Source organism: Lotus japonicus, chromosome 4 (assembly GCF_012489685.1).
Source record: "Lotus japonicus ecotype B-129 chromosome 4, LjGifu_v1.2".
In the NCBI taxonomy this organism is placed as follows: domain Eukaryota; kingdom Viridiplantae; phylum Streptophyta; class Magnoliopsida; order Fabales; family Fabaceae; genus Lotus; species Lotus japonicus.
This window is the reverse complement of record NC_080044.1, coordinates 46223196-46244402: the sequence shown is the minus strand read 5'-3', so window position 1 is coordinate 46244402 and position 21207 is coordinate 46223196. Positions and strand designations below refer to the sequence as shown.

The 21207-nt window shown below is 37.2% G+C and overlaps 2 protein-coding genes across 2 annotated transcripts; one reads left to right on the top strand and one right to left on the bottom strand.

Moving 5' to 3' along the window:
* The first annotated feature begins 3906 nt into the window (after window positions 1-3906).
* Window positions 3907-7474, top strand: LOC130714481 (nudix hydrolase 8-like). The gene is made up of 9 exons (XM_057564375.1): window positions 3907-4420; window positions 4762-5036; window positions 5499-5564; window positions 5730-5867; window positions 6039-6116; window positions 6234-6284; window positions 6411-6445; window positions 6722-6830; window positions 7068-7474. The coding sequence occupies exons 1-9, from the start codon at window positions 4291-4293 to the stop codon at window positions 7272-7274; spliced, it is 1089 nt and encodes a 362-aa protein (XP_057420358.1). The 5' UTR covers window positions 3907-4290; the 3' UTR covers window positions 7275-7474.
* A 5195-nt stretch (window positions 7475-12669) lies between these two features.
* Window positions 12670-13754, bottom strand: LOC130712822 (uncharacterized). Its single transcript, XM_057562638.1, has 4 exons — window positions 13689-13754; window positions 13258-13611; window positions 13093-13146; window positions 12670-12720 (listed from the first exon to the last, which is right to left on the bottom strand). Exons 1-4 carry the CDS (start codon window positions 13752-13754, stop codon window positions 12670-12672), a joined length of 525 nt encoding a protein of 174 aa, XP_057418621.1.
* Window positions 13755-21207: the final 7453 nt, after the last annotated feature.

Genomic DNA, 21207 nt, shown 5'->3' with positions numbered 1-21207 from the left:
CCAGTTCGCCGATTTTAATCCCCGCCGTGCCAATCATCTTGTCGGCATAGACTTTGTCTTTTCCTGCCTGTGTCGCCAGTTTGTCGAAACGCTTTTTCCAAGCAGCGGCGGCTTCTTGATGCTTAGCACTTTCGGCCTTCAACCGCTCAGCTTCAACGGTGGCGGCGTTGAACTTCTCAAACTCGTGGGCAAAGATGCACCAAGCACGTAAAAGACTGGCAAGGGTATCCTCCTTAGTCTCGTTGATGCCTCGGCTCAGCACTTCTTTTTCTATGGCGTCGCGGTTGAGGCTAGTGAGCAGGAATTCTGAGGGTTCGATGGCGTTGGGGAGCATATGGTAATAGCTTGAAGAGCCGCCCTCGGGAGCAGGAGCTTGCTCAATCCGGGCTGCTTCAGAGGTAATGGTGGCGCCAGGGCAGGATCTTTCCTCTTGATGAGGCGGGGAGGGCATGGAGCCCCCATCATTTGTTGGGGGTGGGCTAGGAGGTGCGTCCTGGCGGGTGGGAGATTTCGGGGTTTCATCTTCTTTTTCTTTCTCCCCAGCAGGAGTATCGGAAGACGCAGCAGCATTGGTGGCAGCGGGTTTCTCAACAGCCGGAGATTGGGAAATGTTGGTGTTTGTGTCAGCGGAGGTGGCTATGGCACCGGAGGAGGCGATTGTGGCGCCAGCAGTGGACTCGGCGCCAGCAGTGGACTCGGCGGCGGCAGTGGCAGAAGTAGGAGCCGGGACGGTGGTTGTCTCGGTGACCGCGGCGACGGAGGCTTCAGCGACATTTTTGCCTTTAGGCGCAGCAGCAGTGGAGGTCTGAGCGCCAGGGTTGGAGGTGCCGGCGCCGGAGGAGGCTTTGACCAATTTTCTCCTCTTGGGAGCTTTGGCGCCCTCAGCTTGGTTCTCGGCACCGCCCCGCTTTTTCACGTCGCCCTCAGTGTTGAACTTTGGGGAAAAGCGAGCCATTCTCCTCTCGCGGGCCTTCAGGAGCTCGGCGTTCGTGAAATTCATATCTTCTGCAACAATAAAAAACATCAGTGACAACTCAGAAGATGAGAAAAGAAGGTGTCGATAAGAAAACCAAGCTATGGACAACCTAGGTATTTGGGAGTCCTTGAGTGGTCAGCGCCCTCAAGGACTGTTGAGCAGTCAAGGATGGGGAGCGGGGCAAGGAGATTCAGAAAAGCTTTGTCGTTGGGGGACAAGGATTCCTCTGAAGGATCAGTAATCCCATTAGGCTTCTCCGTCCAGTAAAGAGGGGAAAGGGCGGTCCCATCCCTAAGGGTAAAGGCCTCTGGATAGGCAGGGTGAACCGCCACGCGAAAGTACTTCCGCGCGAAGGAGGACTTCGTGTTACTTTTGTGGGGATTCAAGCACTTCCGGCCGGCTCGGGCCTTTAAGGAAATCCATCCTCTGTTTTTGATGGACTTGGGGTCAACATCGTAGAGGTAGAAGAAACTGGTGGGAGAGGGGGCGATGCCAACCGCGGCGCATAAGATTTCAAAGCACCGAATGAAGGCCCAGGCATTGGGGTGGAGTTGGCAGGGAGCCGCGTTGATGTCGCGGAGGACGGTTTGGACGAAGGGCGAGAAAGGAAGCCTGATTCCAAGCTCGCTAAACATGTATTCATACGCAAAGAAAAAGTGGGATCTCTTTACGTCGCCGTTTGGCTTATGAAGCCAGGGGCGATCCCCGGGACTGCAAATCCAGATCCTGAGTTTGGCGTTAAACTCATCGTCATTGGACAAGCCACCCAGGGAGTTCACGAATTGCACAATGAGATCGCTATCTTGGAAGATGGAAGGTTGGTCTATAGCCTCGTGTTTGGGGGCTACTTGGACTGGAAGGGGCAGAGTGGCGTAGGTTTTTAGTCGGTAAGCAGGGATCTCCGGAACCTCTAAACGGAGGCCGCCGGCGGCGGTGGAATCAGGGTCGCTTTCGGAGGAGGAAGAGGAGTGATTAGGGGAGGTAGGGTTTGAAGCCATTTTTAGAAGGCAGCGAAGTGAAAGAAAGGAAAAGATGAGTATGTGTATGATGCAGAGATAAGGACAGTGGGACTCACCGGAGTAAGATGTGAAGAGTGGGTAGCGGAAGGGGTGATAAGCGATGGCTCCGGAACGGAAGTTGGCAGAAGGAGTCTGGTAAGCGATTAGGGAGGTGAAGAGGGGTTTCGGAAAGGGATGATTGTAGGGAAGAAGGGTTTTTATAGGGAAAGGAGGGAGTCTGGAAGGGTGACGCGTGTTGGACGCGTGTGGAAGGTTGGAAGTCATGATGGTTTTGGGAAGGTGGGTCGCGTGTAATGGGGAGTTACTGCGCACGATGGGACGGTTATGAAAAGTGAAGTGACGGTTCCGGAGAAAGAGGGAAATTGATGTAACTGACACATCACGTGGGGCAGTTAGGGATTTGAAAGAGTTTTGAAATAAGGGAAAGCGCGAAAGGCCTCGCCACTGAAGAAACCAAACGCCATCGCCTGACAGGTGATACCAGCAACAAAGTTTAGTCGCTCCAGAATGATGCCCGCCGGCGAACGATCATGTACCTGCTCCAGCTAATCGCCAGCACGGAGCAATCGCTCTCGCCGCTTGTGGACTTGTGGACTTGCCGGCTCGGGTTGCTCGCCAAGTCAGTGGACTGGGTGGCTAAAGATGTTAGTTTCCTTTTGCTCACGCCATGTTGGCGATATAGTTTACCACACTTTTCTCAAGTCATGTTGACAACTTAGATCCCAGTGTACAATAGGACACATGTAAAGGCATTTAAAAGACACACTTAGCTCTCATACTTCGAGCTCGGTGTCTTGTGGACTAGTGGACTGGGCGAGCCCCTAGAGGGGCAACGCCCAGCATGTAGCCCGCCCTGTGGCGGGGCCCTGGCCTTAAAATTGGGCCTTGATCTCGGAGGCCCAATTGGCCCAATAGGTAGTACTCAAGCTCTATAAATAGGAGGTAGTTACCAATTGTAAGGGACTTTGGCTCACTTGATGAAATCATACATGAAATTCAGCATTCTCTCTCTAGCGCAATTCTCCACTCTCTAGGTACTATACCTTTCATCAATGTTCATTGCAAGAACAGGAGGATTTGATTTGCAACAACTAAATTTTTTTGGGACCAAAAAAATATTGAGGACTAAAATAATGTATAGTCAAAATTATGAGGTCTAAAAGTGAAATTAAGCATATTTTCTTAATTACTGTTCAAATTAAACTATAATATATATTTAAAAGTGGTATGGCTCGTGAATTATTATGTGGAAGCTCTGGTTTTGAGACAAATCGTGGAGACGTTATCGCGTGATTGGCGAGTGACTGTGAGCTGAATTCCACAGGAAGGGAATTGTGTTGTTTACTGGTTAGCTCGGAAGGGAGGCCATAGCACAATCCCGGACATTCGTATTGAGGATTGGATCGAGGGGGAGCTTGGGACTTTGCTGCTCAACGATTCGCTAATGGTGTCGTAATCTTGTAGTCGTAGCTAGTTTTCCGATGGATAAAAAAAAGTAATAACAAAATTAGTTGCATAGTTTTCTCATGGTGATGTGTTATTGGTAAGATAATACATAAATTATTTAACAAAAGAATTATGCCCCGTGCATAGAACAAGTGAAAAATCTTGTAGCTTTTGTCCTTAATAATAATTTGCCACGAGGTAGAGTCTAAAATATCACAACTTTTGATGAGGTATTGTTCCTCTTTGTTGACTTGTTGTGAAAATGTTCATCGATTAGAACGTTTGAAAAAAATTTCCTGTCTTGTGTAAGTATTTATTTAATAGCAGTATTAAATAACCATAGAACCTTAATAGCTAGTAGAATCCTCCGCTATTATTAACAAAAATAAATAAATAAATAACTCCCGTTGTTTTCTGTATTTATTATCATATATTACAAGTTATGAAAATGAAAGAAACCGAAAGTTTTGATTTTGTTCTATTTCCAGTTGATATTTTTGTCATGATCACACATCGTTCATTATACACCACTAGTTTACGGGTCACTCATTGGATTGTTAAGCTTCTTAGCATAGCATGATGAATCATCGCTTTAACATGACCAAGACCTGGACCATGATGATGTTTCTAAGTTTCTTTCTTTACTCATAGTTCGATACCTGCTAAGAAAGCCTTGATTTCAGTGAAGATTCGATTCTCTGGTGTATATGTAATAATATATTCAGTCCTCAACGTGATTTCATTGGACTGTGGAGTTGTGGCTAACCGTGCAAGTGTTAGTAGTACGAGGAAAGATAAGATTCGAGAACCAATTCTGCAGACATTGATCCAAACAGACGACACTCTTAGATGGAGTTGAAAACCTTCTCATCCATTTCAGTGTCTACATTTGAAGTTGGAAGATCTTCCTCCACTTCTCTGTCCAGTTTCAGGCTCAAATTTGGAGTTCAATTTTCTCCCCACTTTAAGTGCCACAGAGGTAACAACCCAAATTCATTCTCTTGACACTTTTTATGTTTTTTTCTCCTTTTGTTTGGTTTTCCTTTCTGCTGTATACATGCATGAAACTCAGAGTCTAAAGAATCTTTATAGAATTGATTCTGGCAAAATCAACTCCGGGGGGAGTTCTATGAGTAGCTTTTGAGAGTCGGAATTGATTCTAATGAAAAAGAAACTGATCTTCTTTTAGGTTGAGCTGGTTTTGTCAGTAAAACTGAGTACCTGAATTAGTTTTAGCTGATGAATTAGCATTCATGGTTGAGATTTCTAAAATTGACAATAATGTGGGGAGAGTAAGCATCTCTTGTATATTAATTTCAGGGTTGTTTCTCAGGACTTGTTGTGCCTCGGATGAGACTTATTATTTGGCAGATAGAGCTGCTGCCATTAGTTCAGCTTCTGCAGAAGCAAGTTCTCACTATGTTAATGGAGTAAATGGCTCAAGTTCTTCAAGTTTCTATTACAGAAATCTTAGAGAGCTTCATGCCTTTGATGATGAGTATGGGGGAGTTATCATTGACCCACATAGGTTACCATCTGACCCCTATTCCTTTGCACAAGTGCTAGGTTTATCTCTTTATCAGTGGAAAAAGATGGTAAGCCCTCTGTTGATGTTCTGGTCCCCTTAAAATGTTTGGAATTCCTTCTACAATTGATTCTAAAGCCAGAATCAATTTTATGGGGTAGTTTCTGTGAGTAGCTTCTGAGTATCAGAATTGATTCTGAAAATAGAGAAGTTGATCCAATTGTGATTCTGAAGTTTTTTCCTTTGAAAGTAATTTATATATAACTTCTTCTGTTTGGCAAACATATCTATTATCTTTGAGAGTGGAACCTCTCATGTGAGATTTTCACAAGACAATTGTTGTGTGAAAACTTTGTTTCTTTCACTCTTGATTTATATATCCATTCCCTCTATGATATATCTAGTTTGAGGGGTGGGGGGAAGAGTATTTTCCTTTTCCATTTGATTTTTATTCGTGACTGCATCTGGTGCCTAGCGAAGGAATCATCTTGGACATGGAAACCTAACTAAAGAGTTATGGGATAATTTTCAGGGAAAGAAGGGAATTTGGCTTAAGCTGCCATTAGAAAAATCTGACCTGGTTCCAATTGCTGTGAAGGTAATTTAACTTCACTTCTCTAAAATGTCATGTTTACTATGCATTAGTTCACAAAATTAACTCAAGAACATGCAAAAAAGGACCAGTAAATTGATCCTCTCATTTGTCTTTATTCAGTTCATTCAAGAGTTTTTGGATTTATGAAGTAACTCATTGTGGTATCAGGAAGGTTTTCAATATCACCATGCTGAGCCAGGATATGTGATGTTAACTTATTGGATTCCAGAAGGACCTTGCATGCTTCCATCGAATGCGTCACATCTAGTAGGAGTTGGAGGATTTGTCATCAATGACAACAATGAAGTATGGTTTCTTCTATAACAAAAAAAAATGATATTCTGCACTTTGCTAAAGCTTTGTTTAAGCCACTAAACGTTCTGTGTTTATTTTATATGACCTCAAAACAGTTCTTATCTAATTTGATTCATGTAAGAACTGAAGTTTCTATAATTTCCTTCTTGTGATCTTTTAAAGGTGCTTGTAGTGCAAGAGAAACACTGTTCTCCATCAAATCTTGGCCTTTGGAAGATGCCAACTGGATTCATTCATGAGGTATTGTCCATTTGATTTTCTTAAATGCTCGAGGAACGAAAAAGAAAAACAAATTAGAGAAGGTGTTAAATTTAAATTTCATTTATGTAATTTTGTTGCAACTTGATTCACTCTCAGGCAGAGGAGATATATGCAGGAGTTGTAAGAGAAGTGAAGGAAGAAACAGGGGTATGTTTGATGGGCTTTGAGATACTCCTCTTGTGTTACTTTACATTGAATTTATTCATGAGATTTTATCACAAGCTTCAATTGCATAAGGTCTTTCTTTTGATGCTTGTTGTTTTAATGTTTCAGATTGAAACTGAATTTATTGAAGTCATAGCATTCAGGTAACAGCATCATCTATACTCCCAATAATGTTATCAAGAAAGTTAAAATAAATTTCAATATTTGTCACCATCTAATTGGGATTTGATCTAAGGATAATGGAAATGATCAAGTTTTTGGAAGTGTTGCTCTTGTAATCAACTTAGTTACAGAGTCTAGTGTATTCATAGAAGAATGCTACATAATTTAGTTGTTCACTCAATTACTACAGGTCTACAGCAATTTTCTTTTGCTTTTCTTAACCATCAAGATCTGATGAATTTCATGGTCAATTCTAGGCACGCGCATAACGTGGCTTTTGAGAAATCAGATTTGTTCTTCATCTGCATGCTTAGACCCCTGTCATCTAAAATCATTATTGATGATCATGAAATTGAAGCTGCAAAGGTTAGATATTCTTGCTCAACATTGGAAACTTTTCTCTATATGAGCAGTGTTGTTTTAGTGCATGTTTGAATAAACAGTAGACTTTCACGGTAAAAGCAGAATTGATTTTGTGGGAGGAGAATTGATTCTCGAAGACTTGAACGTGAATCAAAACACTCCATTTTCTGAACCGGGCAGTGTTTTGTTTCTGAAAATTGATTTCTGGGTTTCCAGTAACTCTTGTGTGATGTGATGCAGTGGATGCCCCTGGTTGAGTTTGTAAAGCAACCACTCATCCAAGAAGATTCCATGTTCAAGAAGATCGTAGACATCTTCGTTGCACGTCTCGGGATGCGTTATTGCGGCCTATCAACTCATCAGACATTGTCCAAGTTTGATGGAACAACATCTTCCTTGTACTACAATGTCATGGATAATGAAAATATCAACTGTGTTGGAAATTGAAGTGAAACCTCAAACAAGCACAGCACTTCGAAACAGATATATCCCCCATATAAAATGTAACATATAGTTGCAATTTAATTTCCAGATGTATATAAATATTTTCAATAACAACGTTCCTAAGGAACATGTGTAGTGTGTTGACTGTGTTCCCTTACTTTTATAGCTGAAATAAAAAGTTAGCATGTATATTTCAAGGTTAACATGTTAGAGACGATGGACAAAGGTTCTATTCTGCACACCATGAAAAATTGCTTAGACTCTATACATATTTACTCTCACAAACTAAGACTCCAATACATTTTGATGTTTGATTCCACTTTCAGTGTTGAATACTGATGACAAAATGCACACCTTGAAACTCTGATTGTTCACTTATAAGATGCATTTGGAGGCTAAAATATAGTTTAAATGTGTTTTGATTGTGAACAATAACTTCAATGTTACCAAGGTAAATGAACAAGCATTACTTCCTAACTGTTAGAATTGTCATAGTTAAAAGATAAAATATAACTTTTGATTAAAATTAGACTTTGGAATCTCTGTTTAAGAATTCATTTTCACATATAGTTCAGAGGAACAAAGATCAGCTGGATTTAAGACGCTGAAATCCAAAACTGTAGATGCCCTCCCCTCTCAATCTATTGGTGCAACAAGGTAGTAAGGTACTTTTAAAGAGATGGGAGAAAGAATGCCGTGGGCACTATCTTTTTTTTTTGGGTTGTGTAGAGAATGGAAAAAGAGAAAATTACTTTTACAGCTGGAATGAGAATTTTACTCTAAATATATAAATATTTATAAATAAGTATGATAATAATAAATGTATAAAATGAGAAAGAGTGTAGAAGTTTACTATCTCTTATCCATTTCGCTTCAAATTATGATTTAGAAGAGACCACATGCAACCCATACTTTTTCTTCTTTGTCACCTCCTCATGACCCAACCAAAAGGAGGTCGTTAGCTATTTCTCTTATCTCTTTAATTGGTGCAAACCAAACAAGGCAGCTTACTAGTCCCCCTCTCCCCAATCTCTCTCCCCACCCTTTTTCTTTCTTCTCTTTTCATCCTCTAACAAAGAAACGAGCGTAATGTTTTGATTGATTTGGAGAGAAAGAGAGATATGATTAGAGGTCGATAAAGAAGTAAGAAATAGAGTAGATTTGATAGATTGTTTTGATATAATAGAAAGAAAAGAAATAAGCGAAAGAAAGATATAAATAAATCTATAATATTATATAATATAATATAATGTGAAAAAATAAGAAATGAATTTTCTTTTAAAAGACCTTTTAAGCCAAATGTTCCGACGGTTTGTACCCTTGAGATCAGGATAAAAAAGTTGAACAAACACACTATATCCTTGCAATTTGAAGAGAGGGAAAAAATGTAGTCTGGCGTGGGTCAGATCTCTTTTCTCAGCAAGACATTTGTCAAATGAGGTTGATTAATTTCCCTCTGTCCCCTATTATAAGTCACATTTTTTGAGTTTTTCTTATCTCATAATATAAGTCACTTTACATTATCCATGAAGCATTAAATATATTTTTCCATGTTTGTCCTCGTATTTAATACTCCATATTTAAAGAATTTTCATGTGTTCCCAAAATTTTGCTTGATTTTCAAGACCCCTTATAGTTTAAAGGTAGCTAGTGGAATGTCAATATGGAGAGAGAATTAATATGAGGGTGATTTTGAAAAGTTTTTTTAAAAAACTACAAATTTGTTATTCTTAAATAATTTTCTTAATCTTAGATAATTGATTATCCTCTACCGAACTAACTGTAAAGGGAACATATTGTCCAATTTTAGGGCTTCCCATGCTTTGAAGCTAAGTTAGAATAAATTATTGGAGTGGTTTCACTTTCAATTTAGTGAAATTCAATACACATCAAATTGTGCATCTATTTGATGTATTCAATATATTTTAAGTTTTTCAATTTCTCTCTTTTCTTTAGCAATTTTGAATGGGTGATCATCAAAATTTGATTTTTGCGTTTTTTCCATTTTTATTTGTGTTTGTTGTGAATCTGTGGTAGGTTTAGTTTTGAAATTAGACGCATTTTGGCTTGAGATGTTAGGTTTTTTTCTTAAAAATTTGAAACCCTGAAACAGTTTGTTCTGTTTAAGGTTTGTGTTTGATGTGATTTTAATTGCTGATGTTCAATTGGGTGTCTTGGATTATGTGTGGCATTAGAAATTGTCAATTTCAAAATGGGTCTCATAATATTGTGCTGTACATGTGTAGAATGCAGGTCTTGGCTCTCACTACTAAGGTTTTGGGTTCTTTAACATGTCTTGCATGTTGTGTGTTTGTTTTCAAGGGAAACTCACATTCCCTTTCAAAGCTGAGTCTAGTTATGTGTCTTTTCTGGGAATGTTGTTTTAGTCTGCATGCTAGTGAAATTGGTTTTGTTGATTGCTTGGTGCCTTGCACTTGACTTCAGGGTTTGTTTAGACCACACTTAGAGGGGTGGGTTTGGCATTTCAGCCTTCGTATTCTTCCTTTGCTCCCTTTTCCATGTTATCTCTTTCATCAATGTACAAGAAGGCATATACAAAACCTGGTTTATATTATTAGAAAAGAATTCATATTACAAAGGTAATGTTTGAGAAGGGTATAATTTTTAATCAAGTACTATATATTTACTTAATTGTCAATTTCTCCATGTTTTTTCAGTTCCTATGAGAACCAGTTCAATGATCCATGCCTGCAAAGTTCAGCTTTTGACCTGGTCAAGTTAATAAACTTTCTTTATGTACTTTTTTCTTTGTGTAGTTTCTTAGGCTTATTTGTTTGTTCCTCATTAGCACTGGAAAACGTGGCTGCGTCTTTGAAGCTTCCCGCCTGTAAATATCAAGGGTTTGGGTGCATTGGTGTATATCCATATTACAGCAAGCTAAAGCATGAATCTCAATGCACATACAGACCTAATAACTGTCCATATGCTGGTTCTTCAGAGTGCTCTGTTATGGGTGATATACCCTACCTGGTGACTCATCACAAGGTGGACAGGCACAATGGCAGTACTTTTAAGTTTTAACCATCGTTACGTCAAATCAAATCCGCAAGAAGTTGAAAATGCCCATTTGGATGTTAACGGTATTTTTCTTGCTGAACTTGTCCCTGTCTTCTCTTGAAGAAAATTTTCAGTACTACTCCCTTGTACAAAATTAGTATTAAAGTGATAGTTTTTATGATTTTAAATTAAAAAAATATATTAAACAGCAGGATAACTAACCATACACGAGTAGCTGTCACAATTTAAATGGAAGGAGGACTAAGCAAATTTCCTTTTGATGTGGCTAATTTTGTGGGCTGTTGAGGCATGTTTGGATGCACAACATGTCTCTGTCTTAATCACTTAACGGGTCACAAAGAATTTAAGGAATCTGATTAACCTTTAATCTGCTGAGTGTCATGACTCGGATCACGCACTCCTTGATTGCAGGACCCCATAATTTTCTCACTTTTGAAATTCTCACCCGTTGCCTTCGTGGTGCACAACTGCATTGATTGCCCATCAACACTATTAAATATTAATGATTGGGCCGTTATTCCTAGCAGCAGGGAGAGAAACGGCTGCATGCCTGCATGCATGAGGAATATTCTGATTACTAGGTTGTTTATTTCCAAAATTAATTGCCTGAGGATCATGTTCCTTTGACCCCATTATTACTACGTCACTAGAAATTAAACCCGTGTTTTGCACGGGATTTTGTAAGTTATATGTTAAATCTATTTTCGTATAAATAATATATGTAATAATATAAAAAAGATATTGTGTAGTAGATAATTAAAAATAAGATAAATATATGAAATGTAATTAGTTGATAAAGTTCAATAAAATATTTACTATAAACTAATTTTTCAGTATATCAAACCAAATATTTTATGTTGCTCAATAAAACTAATTTTCAATTTATTTGGTGATTATATGTTTTAATAATAGTGCACTCTCTATAATATGTAACATGAGGGAAATATATAATTAGAGTTAAGTAACTTAGTCTGTGTTTTATGTAAAATTTTCCATAAAATAAAAAGACTTTTATAAAATGGTGTTTATCTCTTACTTTCATGTGTTTTGGCCTTGGAAGCAATGTTTGTCGTTGAAACTTTATGGGAACTATGATATAGAAAGTTTAATTCTCAAAAATATTCTTAGTGCTGCATTAAAAAACTATATTACTTATTGTATAATGAGCATTTAATTAGTTAATATATAGTTTGTAAGAAAATATATTATTGAATTTAATTAATTGATAAATGAATTAAGATAATAATTTACTTTATTCAATATAAACTTTGATAGTTCTGTAGATAATAACAAATTGTAAAAATTTCATAAGCACTATTTACAAACACAAATCGTTCTACTTGATGTATGTCTATCATGCATAGTGGTTAAATTTAACTCTTTTAACCCCTAAGGTTCAATCGTTAAGAACGACACTCTATGAAAGGCATTTGACTTTCATCGCACTCGAGTAGAACATGGTTTCTTCAGGAGATGATACATGTGGTTAAAAAAACTAACATAAATTTTAAAGACTTAGTTAAAAAACTTCCACTACAGCATTTTTCACATACAACAACGCCTGAAAAGTGTAGCCTAAACCAAAAAAACCGTTGCTGAAGGTTCTAAGAACGGTTTTCCGTATGTCGCATAAAAAGTCGTTGCCTATACCTTCCAGCAACGGTTTTTCATCTTACGGCAACAGTCCACCTAAACCGTAGCCTTTGGTACAGACTCCAACAACGGTTTTGCTTCTCCTTAACGGCAACGGTTTTTACTTGCAGCTACGCATTAAACATGTTGTCTAAATATTAGGCAACGCTTCTTGTGCTCCATTACAGCAACGGATTCTTCTTTCAGCTACGCATTAAACATGTAGTCGATATATATTAGGCAACGGTTTTAAATTCAAACAACGCAAAGTTTTCAGTTTTGGCAACGGTTTTGTAGTTATAGGGGACTTTTTCTAACGGCTGGTATTTATTTTTGCAACTGGTTTTTTGTTTTTTGTTTTGAAAAGATTTTTGCAACTGGTTGATAAAGCAGAATTGATGTTATACATTACCAATATTTTTTAAACCATTTAGGTCATGCACATCTACTATGTTATTCTAGAAAACAATAAATTATTTAGACATAATGATATATGATGATTATATAAATATTTCTATTAATAAGATAAACTTATTTGTAATCATTATCATCAAAATTAAACAATTGTACGATAAAAGTCTCAACTAATAATATAAAATTGCATGAATTTGTTCAAAGTATGTCAATTAAAAAATAGTACCAACACCATATTAATCCCTAAATAAAAAATTGCAAAAGTTTGCATATGCTATTTCAAAATAATGCATCCACGTGCGCGTAAACAACATCATTCTTCTCCAATATCTTGCGGTTCATCTTCTTCATCAACCAAATTTTGCTGCACACATGAAAAATGTGTATTAGAATATTTTTTTATTTTTTTAAAGCAAAAGAAACATATAAGATATAACACACCCTCACAAGTGTGGATAGCTGAATTTAAAACATCAACATCATATAATATAATTTTTTTTTGAAAAATAAGACACTAACCTTATGATTTACACTAGTAACGTACCAAAATATTTTACAGCCAGAAAACTAAACCAATAAGAAGTTAACAACCGAACAATATTGGAGTGACTAGAATACCAAAGTGCGCCTTGAAATGAACAAACTTTCAAGCTCAAGAGTGCAAGTGAAAGATTAACATATTCCAAAGCCAAAACAGTGATCAGCACTTTAAACTCTCCACATAATGCAGATAAACCAACTTTTGCAGCTTGGTGATTTCATAGGATGTTAAACAAGCATTAAGACCAGTCTAATTTCATAATGAAAACACTTAATTTCATAATGAAAGAATTAAATCAATATTCAAGACATCAGGAAATCAAAGACAAACTAAAAGGCAGATTAACAATAGGAATTATACCTTTTCGTAATTAGGATTATGGGTTGATGTAGATGAACGAGGCGCTGCACTACTTTCATTGCTTAAAGCATTTTCCATTATATTATTCAAAGCTTCATCATCCAAATTTGGATTGACTTGCTTCATCAAGCATCTTACAAGCCCTTCAAGCCCTTGCATCTTCTTGGTCATTTGGTTCATCTCATGAGAATGTTGTTTATTTATAGCAGCAATTTCTTCATTTCTCTTTAACATAGTTGGTGTGACTGTTCTTCCTAAGCAGCGAACTCTACCTGGTTTTTCTTCACCAAAGAGTGATTGGAAAGTTTTCCCAGCAGATTCACTTGAATCTTGAACTGATTCCTGAAGTTTAGTCTAATAAAAAGAGCATCAACTTCAAAGTTAATATCAAAACTAGTTTATATATATATATATCATATAACTAGACTTACTAGAGCAACTTGTGTATCTTGATCCACTTTCTTTCCTTTTCGACTTTGGCGAGTTTCGATAAACATTTCAGCTTGAGAGATATCCTCTCCATTCTCCTTCTTTGCACGCTACATCAATTATAGTTTGAGAAATAAGAAACAAATATTGAAAGTGAGAATTACTTGTTTTAGTTAAACAAACATAGATACATTACCAATTTGGCACGGATTCTGGCAAAATTTGTGGGTCCCATGCGGTGCCTATATTTCTGTTTAGCCCTATTCAAAGCATTTTTTTTGCTGATATTCTGCATTACGAAAGAAATCATGTAAGTCTAATAACAAAACGCAAGTTTAAAAACAGTTTCAGGTATGGACTCGTCATACTTGGACAACATCACTTCTCCAATAACTCATCAACTTTCTAAAATGAGTTTCAGGAATAGACTTGGGACGATTTTTAAGCCTTTCCGCCAAATTTGAGTACTTCAAGTAATGATTCCTCTTGATAAAGTTCTTATAGCGTCTCCAAGCATCATTTATTCGAGCCAGTACTGCTTTCCTTCCAGCATCAGGAATAATAAATTTTTCCTGTGAAAAAGAAATAACATCATCAATTTTTTTATAAACAATTCAGTATTCAATAAAATCTAAAATTGGTTTACACATACATTAACAAACTTCCATATCCGCTCCCTTTCATCTATAGTCAAGGCTTTGAAGCTTGTGTAAATTAGAGGGCAAAAGTTTCCATTCCTTGCCAAAGTGCCTAAAAAATAACTCAGATCAGATACGACTTGATCAGTAGGCCCAATCGGTTCTCCATTTTCATCTAATGTGACTTCTTGACGCTCTTCAACTGGTCTTGCATGTATTTGTAAGCATCGTGTTGGACCTCGTGTTCTTTTCTTAGATGTACCTATTTTGTTGAAGTAGTAAGAGTTCAAGATAATTAAAGAAAAACAAGTAACACATGATAAAATACCAAATATGGTGAACATATAAAAGAAGGACAAGGTAAAAAGAACAAATAACCAGATTACGCTTTATCTTACCAGCACCTTCCTTCTCCAGTACATTTTCTCCTTCTTCTTCTCCTGCTACTTCCTCTTCATCATCCATTTCATTTTCTTCCTCCTCTCCTTCACTTCCCACTCCATTTTCTTCAAGGAATTCATCAATTAACATGGCTGGACACATTGGTATTCTTTTTATCTTCTTTCTTGGGCTGCGCTGCTTTTCATGTGAGTCATTATGTTCAATCATTCCCTTTTTCAAGGGCTGCCTAGAGCTTTGATAATTTTCCATTAACTCATTAGCTTCAGCAACAATCCTCTTTGTCGGATTCCTCTTGGGTTCTTGGATTTGTAAACATCCTTTGCTTTGTGTCTTACCTTCCTCCATTCTCATTTGATTTCCATCCATGCATTGGCTATTTGATTCTAGAACTTGTCTAGATCCTTTGCTTTGATTTGGGGGAATCAGCCTATTTGAAGGTTGTTGGTTGCTTCCCTTAATTTGTCTTTCATACCCTTTTGTTTTGGATGTAGCTGGGGTGGGATGAATTTGTATTTTTGAGGGTTGTTGGCTACTTCCTTCAATTTTTTTGTCAAACCCTCTAGGTTTGGAGGTAGCTGTTGTGGAGGGAAGAATCTGCCTAGTTGAAGGTTGCTGGTTGGTTACTTTAGTTGCCTTCTCAAACCCTCTAGCCATGGCTTCCTTGGTTCCACCCACATTTCTCATCATTACTTTCTCCTGCTTAATTTGAAACTTCCTAACTAACTCAGCACTTGATCTTACCTGTCCTCCAATATTGAAACTCCTTGCTTGAGCATTCTCATGATCAATATTCATTTTCTGTTTGGAGCTTGCTTGCTTCATATTTTGTTTGGAGCTTGCTTGCTTCATTTTCTATCTGGATATGAAAACAAAAAGGATTACAGATTGCCTTCCCTCTTATGAAAAAAAAAACTAAAAGAAATAGATCATCCTTGCAAAACAAGTATATATATATATGATACAAGAACATATAATTAAAATAATAACTTTAAACAAGATTACACAACTGAAATAGTACTATATGTCTTAACTTTCGACACTACCACATTAGCTTGCAAATAACAAGAAAAATGACTTATTCTCATTTGTTTAAGTCAATCTAACATAAAATTTTGTAGCCAATAGAAATTACAAAGGAAATCAGCATAGTTCATTTATATAAATAGTAAAAAGACAAATGAAAGTAACATGACTCATTTAACACATTAGTCCATGTAGTCCAATAACGTGTCATCAAAATCTGAATCTTCTTCTATTTCTTGCACCGGAGGTGGTGTAGGCATCTCAGTTATTGTTGCCGGTATATCTTCCCTGACTAAGTTGAGTTCATCATCAGTATTTGGCTCATCTACACTTGTACCATCAAACGGTTCACTCTGATAAGCATCTTGAGCATGCAACTCTGATTGATCAGCCATGTTGAATAATTCTTGTGGAACTGTTTTCATAACATAATACCTATTTTCTTTCAAAGGATCTTCAACATAAAAACACTGGTGGACTTGAGTAGGTAGCACAAAAGGATCATTTTGATAACATTTTTTGTTGAAGTGTACACAAGTAAGTCCATATTTGTCTTCTTCAGCTTCAAACCAATCACACTGAAATAAGACAAATTTGAAGTGCCCATAATAGTCTAACTCTATTATATCATTAATGGCTCCATAATAAGTTACAGGTTCAGTCTTGGGATTTTCATCCTTAGAGCTAGCAAAACTTGAAGTCAACGAAACCAAAGTAACACCAGAATTCTGAGTTTTGCGTTTCGCATCTCGTTGTGCAGTATGGAATCTATATCCATTAATGAGGTAGCCTGAGTACCTCTTTGCCACAGTATTTGGTCCTCTAGAAAATTCTTGAAGTTGGAATGGTACATCATCTTCTGCGGCTCGAGTTTTAAACCACTCACTAAAATCTTGACTTTGAGCCTTGGCTTTAGCCCACTTTCGTTTTTTAGTGCGACTGTTAACAATATGATCATGTTCACTACAAAGACACAAATGCTACTAGTTAGTCTAAATTTAAAATAAGTTTTTGGAGAAGAGTAGGGAGACAAGGATATGATTGCAAACCTGATGTAAACTTGAACACTATCACAATTGAATAAGAGATATCGATGCGCTTGGGCCATAGACTCTATATCCAAGGCAAACGGTTTCCCATTTTTCCCCCCTAATGGACGACCAATAATTGAAAAGTAATCAGCTTCATCTACTTCACATGAACCATGGTTATCGTCGTTTCGACTCTTTCTATTCAACCTTGTCTGTACACTTTTATGCAAGTATCTTGAGCAAAGAGTCAATGCTTCTTCAGCCAAATACCCCTCAGCAATTGAACCTTCTGGATAATTTCTATTACGAACATAACCCTTAAGCTTACATAGATATCTTTCAATGGGATACATCCATCTGAACTGAACCGGACCACCCAATCTAACCTCATTTGAGAGATGGATAGGCAAGTGAACCATTATGTCAAAGAAACTAGGAGGAAAAATCATCTCCAATTGACAAAGTATTTCCACAATCTCTGCTTGTAAGTAATTCAGATCTTGCACTTGGATAACTTTTTGGCACAGAGAACGGAAAAAAGAACCAAGACGAATGAGAGGTGACTGCACTCCATTAGGCATTGTGCTTCTTATTGCTATCTGTAATAAGTAATGCAACATGAAATGTGCATCGTGACTCTTATAACCAGATATTTTCTTCTCAACGACATTCACACATCTTGAAATATTGGATGCAGTGCCATCTGGTAATTTGGCAGCCTTCAAAACACCACAAAAAGTAGACTTCTCTTCTGAAGTCATTGAAAAACATGCTTTTACAAACTCTGCACGACCTCCACCAACATCCCTAGGATGAAGATTTTTTCTAATGCCCATGTCTTGCAAATCATAACGAGCATTAATATGGTCTTTTGTCTTCCCTGGGATATCTAACAAAGTCCCAATAATGTTATCACAAATGTTCTTTTCGATGTGCATTACATCAAGGTTATGACGTAATGTATTATGGGCCCAATAAGGCAATTCAAAAAAAATTGACCTCTTCCTCCATGGACCATCAAATTTTTGCTTTTTTGTCTTTCCAAATACATTGTTGAAATTCTTTAAGATTTCTAGTATCTCTGTCCCTTTCAACAAAGGAGATGCTGTTCTGAATTCCATCTTGCCATTAAATAAATTTTCAGTAGTTCTCCAAGTATGGTCTGCTGGCAAAAAAACACGATGATCCATGTAACACATCTTATGACTATGTTTCAAATAGGTTGAAGAAGTGTTATAGTTGCAACAAGCACACGCCAACTTTCCTTTCGTGCTCCAACCTGACAACATGGCATATGCAGGGTAATCATTAATTGTCCATAATAGTGCAGCATGCATTTGGAATGTTTCTTTTCTCGAGGCATCATATGTCTCTACTCCTACTTCCCATAATTCCTTCAACTCCTCAATCAACGGTTGAAGATACACATCAATATTTTTTCCAGGTGATTGTTGACCAGGAATAAGTAATGACATCATCATGTACTCAGACTTCATGCACAACCACGGCGGATAATTGTATACCACCAACAAGACAGGCCAGGTACTATGTGATATGCTCATCGTCCTGAACGGATTGAATCCATCACTAGCCAAACCAAGTCTTACATTTCGAGGATCGGATGCAAAATCAAGATGTAGCCCATCAAAGTCCTGCCATGCTTGGCCATCAGTAGGATGTCTCAACTTCCCATCCTTTGAACGCTCTTCTTCATGCCACCTCATTGAATCAGAAGTCCTTGAACACATAAACAACCTTTGAAGCCTAGGAATCAAGGGAAAGTGTCTCAGGACTTTTGCAGGAACTTTATACTCACTTTCAGATTTCTCAAATTCACCGGCAACTTGAGGAAATTCTTTCCATCGTGAAGCTTTACAAGTTCTGCAGGAATTGTCATTTTCGTACTCTTTCCAATAGAGCATGCAATCATTTGGGCATGCATGAATCCTTTTATAATCAAGGCCAAGATCCCTAATCATGCCCTTTGTTTTGTTAAAGGATTCAGGAATATTTAGATCAGGCATAGCTTCTTTCAGTAACTCTAACAGGGCGGTGAATGACACATTGCTCCACCCATGAGTACACTTCAACAAGTACATTCGAATTATAAATGATAAGGTAGAGAAATTTTTGCATCCTGAGTACAATTCTTTTTGTGACTCATCAATCAAATTGTAGAATTTTCTAGCATCCTCATTAGGACCCTCTGGCTCTGCTCCTGCCACATATTTAAATGTTTCGTACAACAATCCATCAATGTCATCATGATAGTCCTCTTCCATTTCTTCATCAATTTCCATCATTTGCTCCCCATGATGTATCCAAACATTGTAGCCTTCTAGAAATCCCGTGCAGATTAAATGATTGTAAATCACATTTCTTTTTTCCCAACAACAATTCCCGCACTTAGCACATGGGCATAAAATCTCATCTCCTTGAGGTCTTCCTTTTGTATAGGCAAAATCTAAGAATGATTCAACACCATTGATATACTCGCTACTAAACCTTGGTTGTTTAGTCCACTCTTTGTCCATCTTTTTAAATCTAAGTAAAAATGAGAGTTCATACATATGCTATAAGTCACCATGAGAATACAATTTTGAATCTAAGAAAAGTTATTACTTGGTATAAGCATAGTTAGTCCTATTAAAAGACATCATAGGCAAATCAATATTTTCAAACTGATAAGAAAACTATAATATGTCAAACCAGTAGGTACCATTATGGATATAAAAAATCAGGATTTTAGAGGATTCCTATGAATTCAGCTACAATTGAACAAAGTGAGACAATAATATGATTGTCAACCTTTAGGGATCTTTATCTAGTGTCACTTATGATATCAGTAGACCATAGCAATATGGATCAGTTACCATGAAGAATCACTCAAGAATCTACCTAGTTTATGTAATTCACTGATTTGAGGGACCCCATAACAAGTCTAAACTTTACCCCACCACCTTCCAAAATACTAAGCTGAATAGCCCCACCATTCCAATTGAATTCACGCAGGACCAGAAACAATGCTTGAAATCAAACCTCCATGGTAATATCAAAAACAACACACGGTTCATCTACATAAATACAATAAGCATTCAAGAATTGATACAAGCAATAAACATCCACATGTGGTGTTCTACAATTTGCCAAAATATGGGTTCCTAGTTACAATATATCATAATCAGATTAAATTAGATAACACAATAAAATTGGATTTTTGTTAAATCGATAAATTCACATGAATAATGAACTTCAAGCATGAATTGCAGACAAGCAAATACAAATACAACAGTCAATTAAAAATTCAATGAAGAGAAAAGAGAATACAACTAAAAGGGGTTTAGATATCTAACATATTGAGAAGAGCTTGAGTCAACTGGGTGAGGTTCTCTTAAACCAAAGAGGTGAACTGCAAATAACAGAAAAGAGATGGAAATCAGAATCAAAACGGAAAGAGGCGGAAATCAGAATCACATGAGAAGAGAGAACGAAAAAATCACCTGTGGAGGAGAGCGTTGTGTGAATTACGAGTTGCTTGTTGCGATCAGAAGGCGTGAAGAGAGGGCGATAACTGGTAGACAATACGGGAAGAGAAAAGGTGAAGACGTAAAAAACATGAAGACCTGAAAACGTGACGGCGTGAAGAGAAGTACCTGATGGTAGACGTGAAGAGATGAGCGCTGATGGAATCCCTAGAGAGGAAGATGAACGGCGTGCCATGCCATGGAGAGAAGAGGCTAGGGTGTGCGTGAGTACTGTTAGGGTTGGGTTTGGGGTTTTCAGAGACTGGCAAATGTGGGAGGGAAGGAATTAGCGTTTTAGGGAAGAAAAAAAATAGAAAAAAGAACCGGGAAAGATTAGCGGTTTTTTTTCTCTTAAACCAGATTTAATTTACTTCTTAAAATTAATAAATGTTGCATAATTTTTACTATGAGAACGGTTCATCAATTGTCGTTGAATATTAATTAGGCAACACTTTACAAGTGTAGCACTTGTCCAGTTTTAAGGACAAGATTACAATTGTAGCCTTTGATCTAGAACACTGTTGCCTAAAATTGCTTGTAGAAACAGTTACCAAATTGTTTTTAAAAAAATATCAAGTTTTATAAAACCGTACTCGTTTTATGTTCTAAGAACATTTAAGCAATTGTTGACAAGTCAAATGGCTACACTTCATTAAACCGTTGCCTCATCTATAATACAAGAACAATTATAAAAATGTAGGTACGAAAATTATGTACAATTAAAAAACCGTTGTCGGATCAACTTTTCAAGAACATTTTTTTGTTTGTTGCTGAGGCATATGTTGCCTAAAGTCCAAAATGTTGTAGTGTCATAAGCTCGTCTACACTTGACTATAAAGATAAAAATGTGTAAAAGTGGAAGTTGGTTACGAATAATTTTTTTTATTAATTAAAAAAAATGTA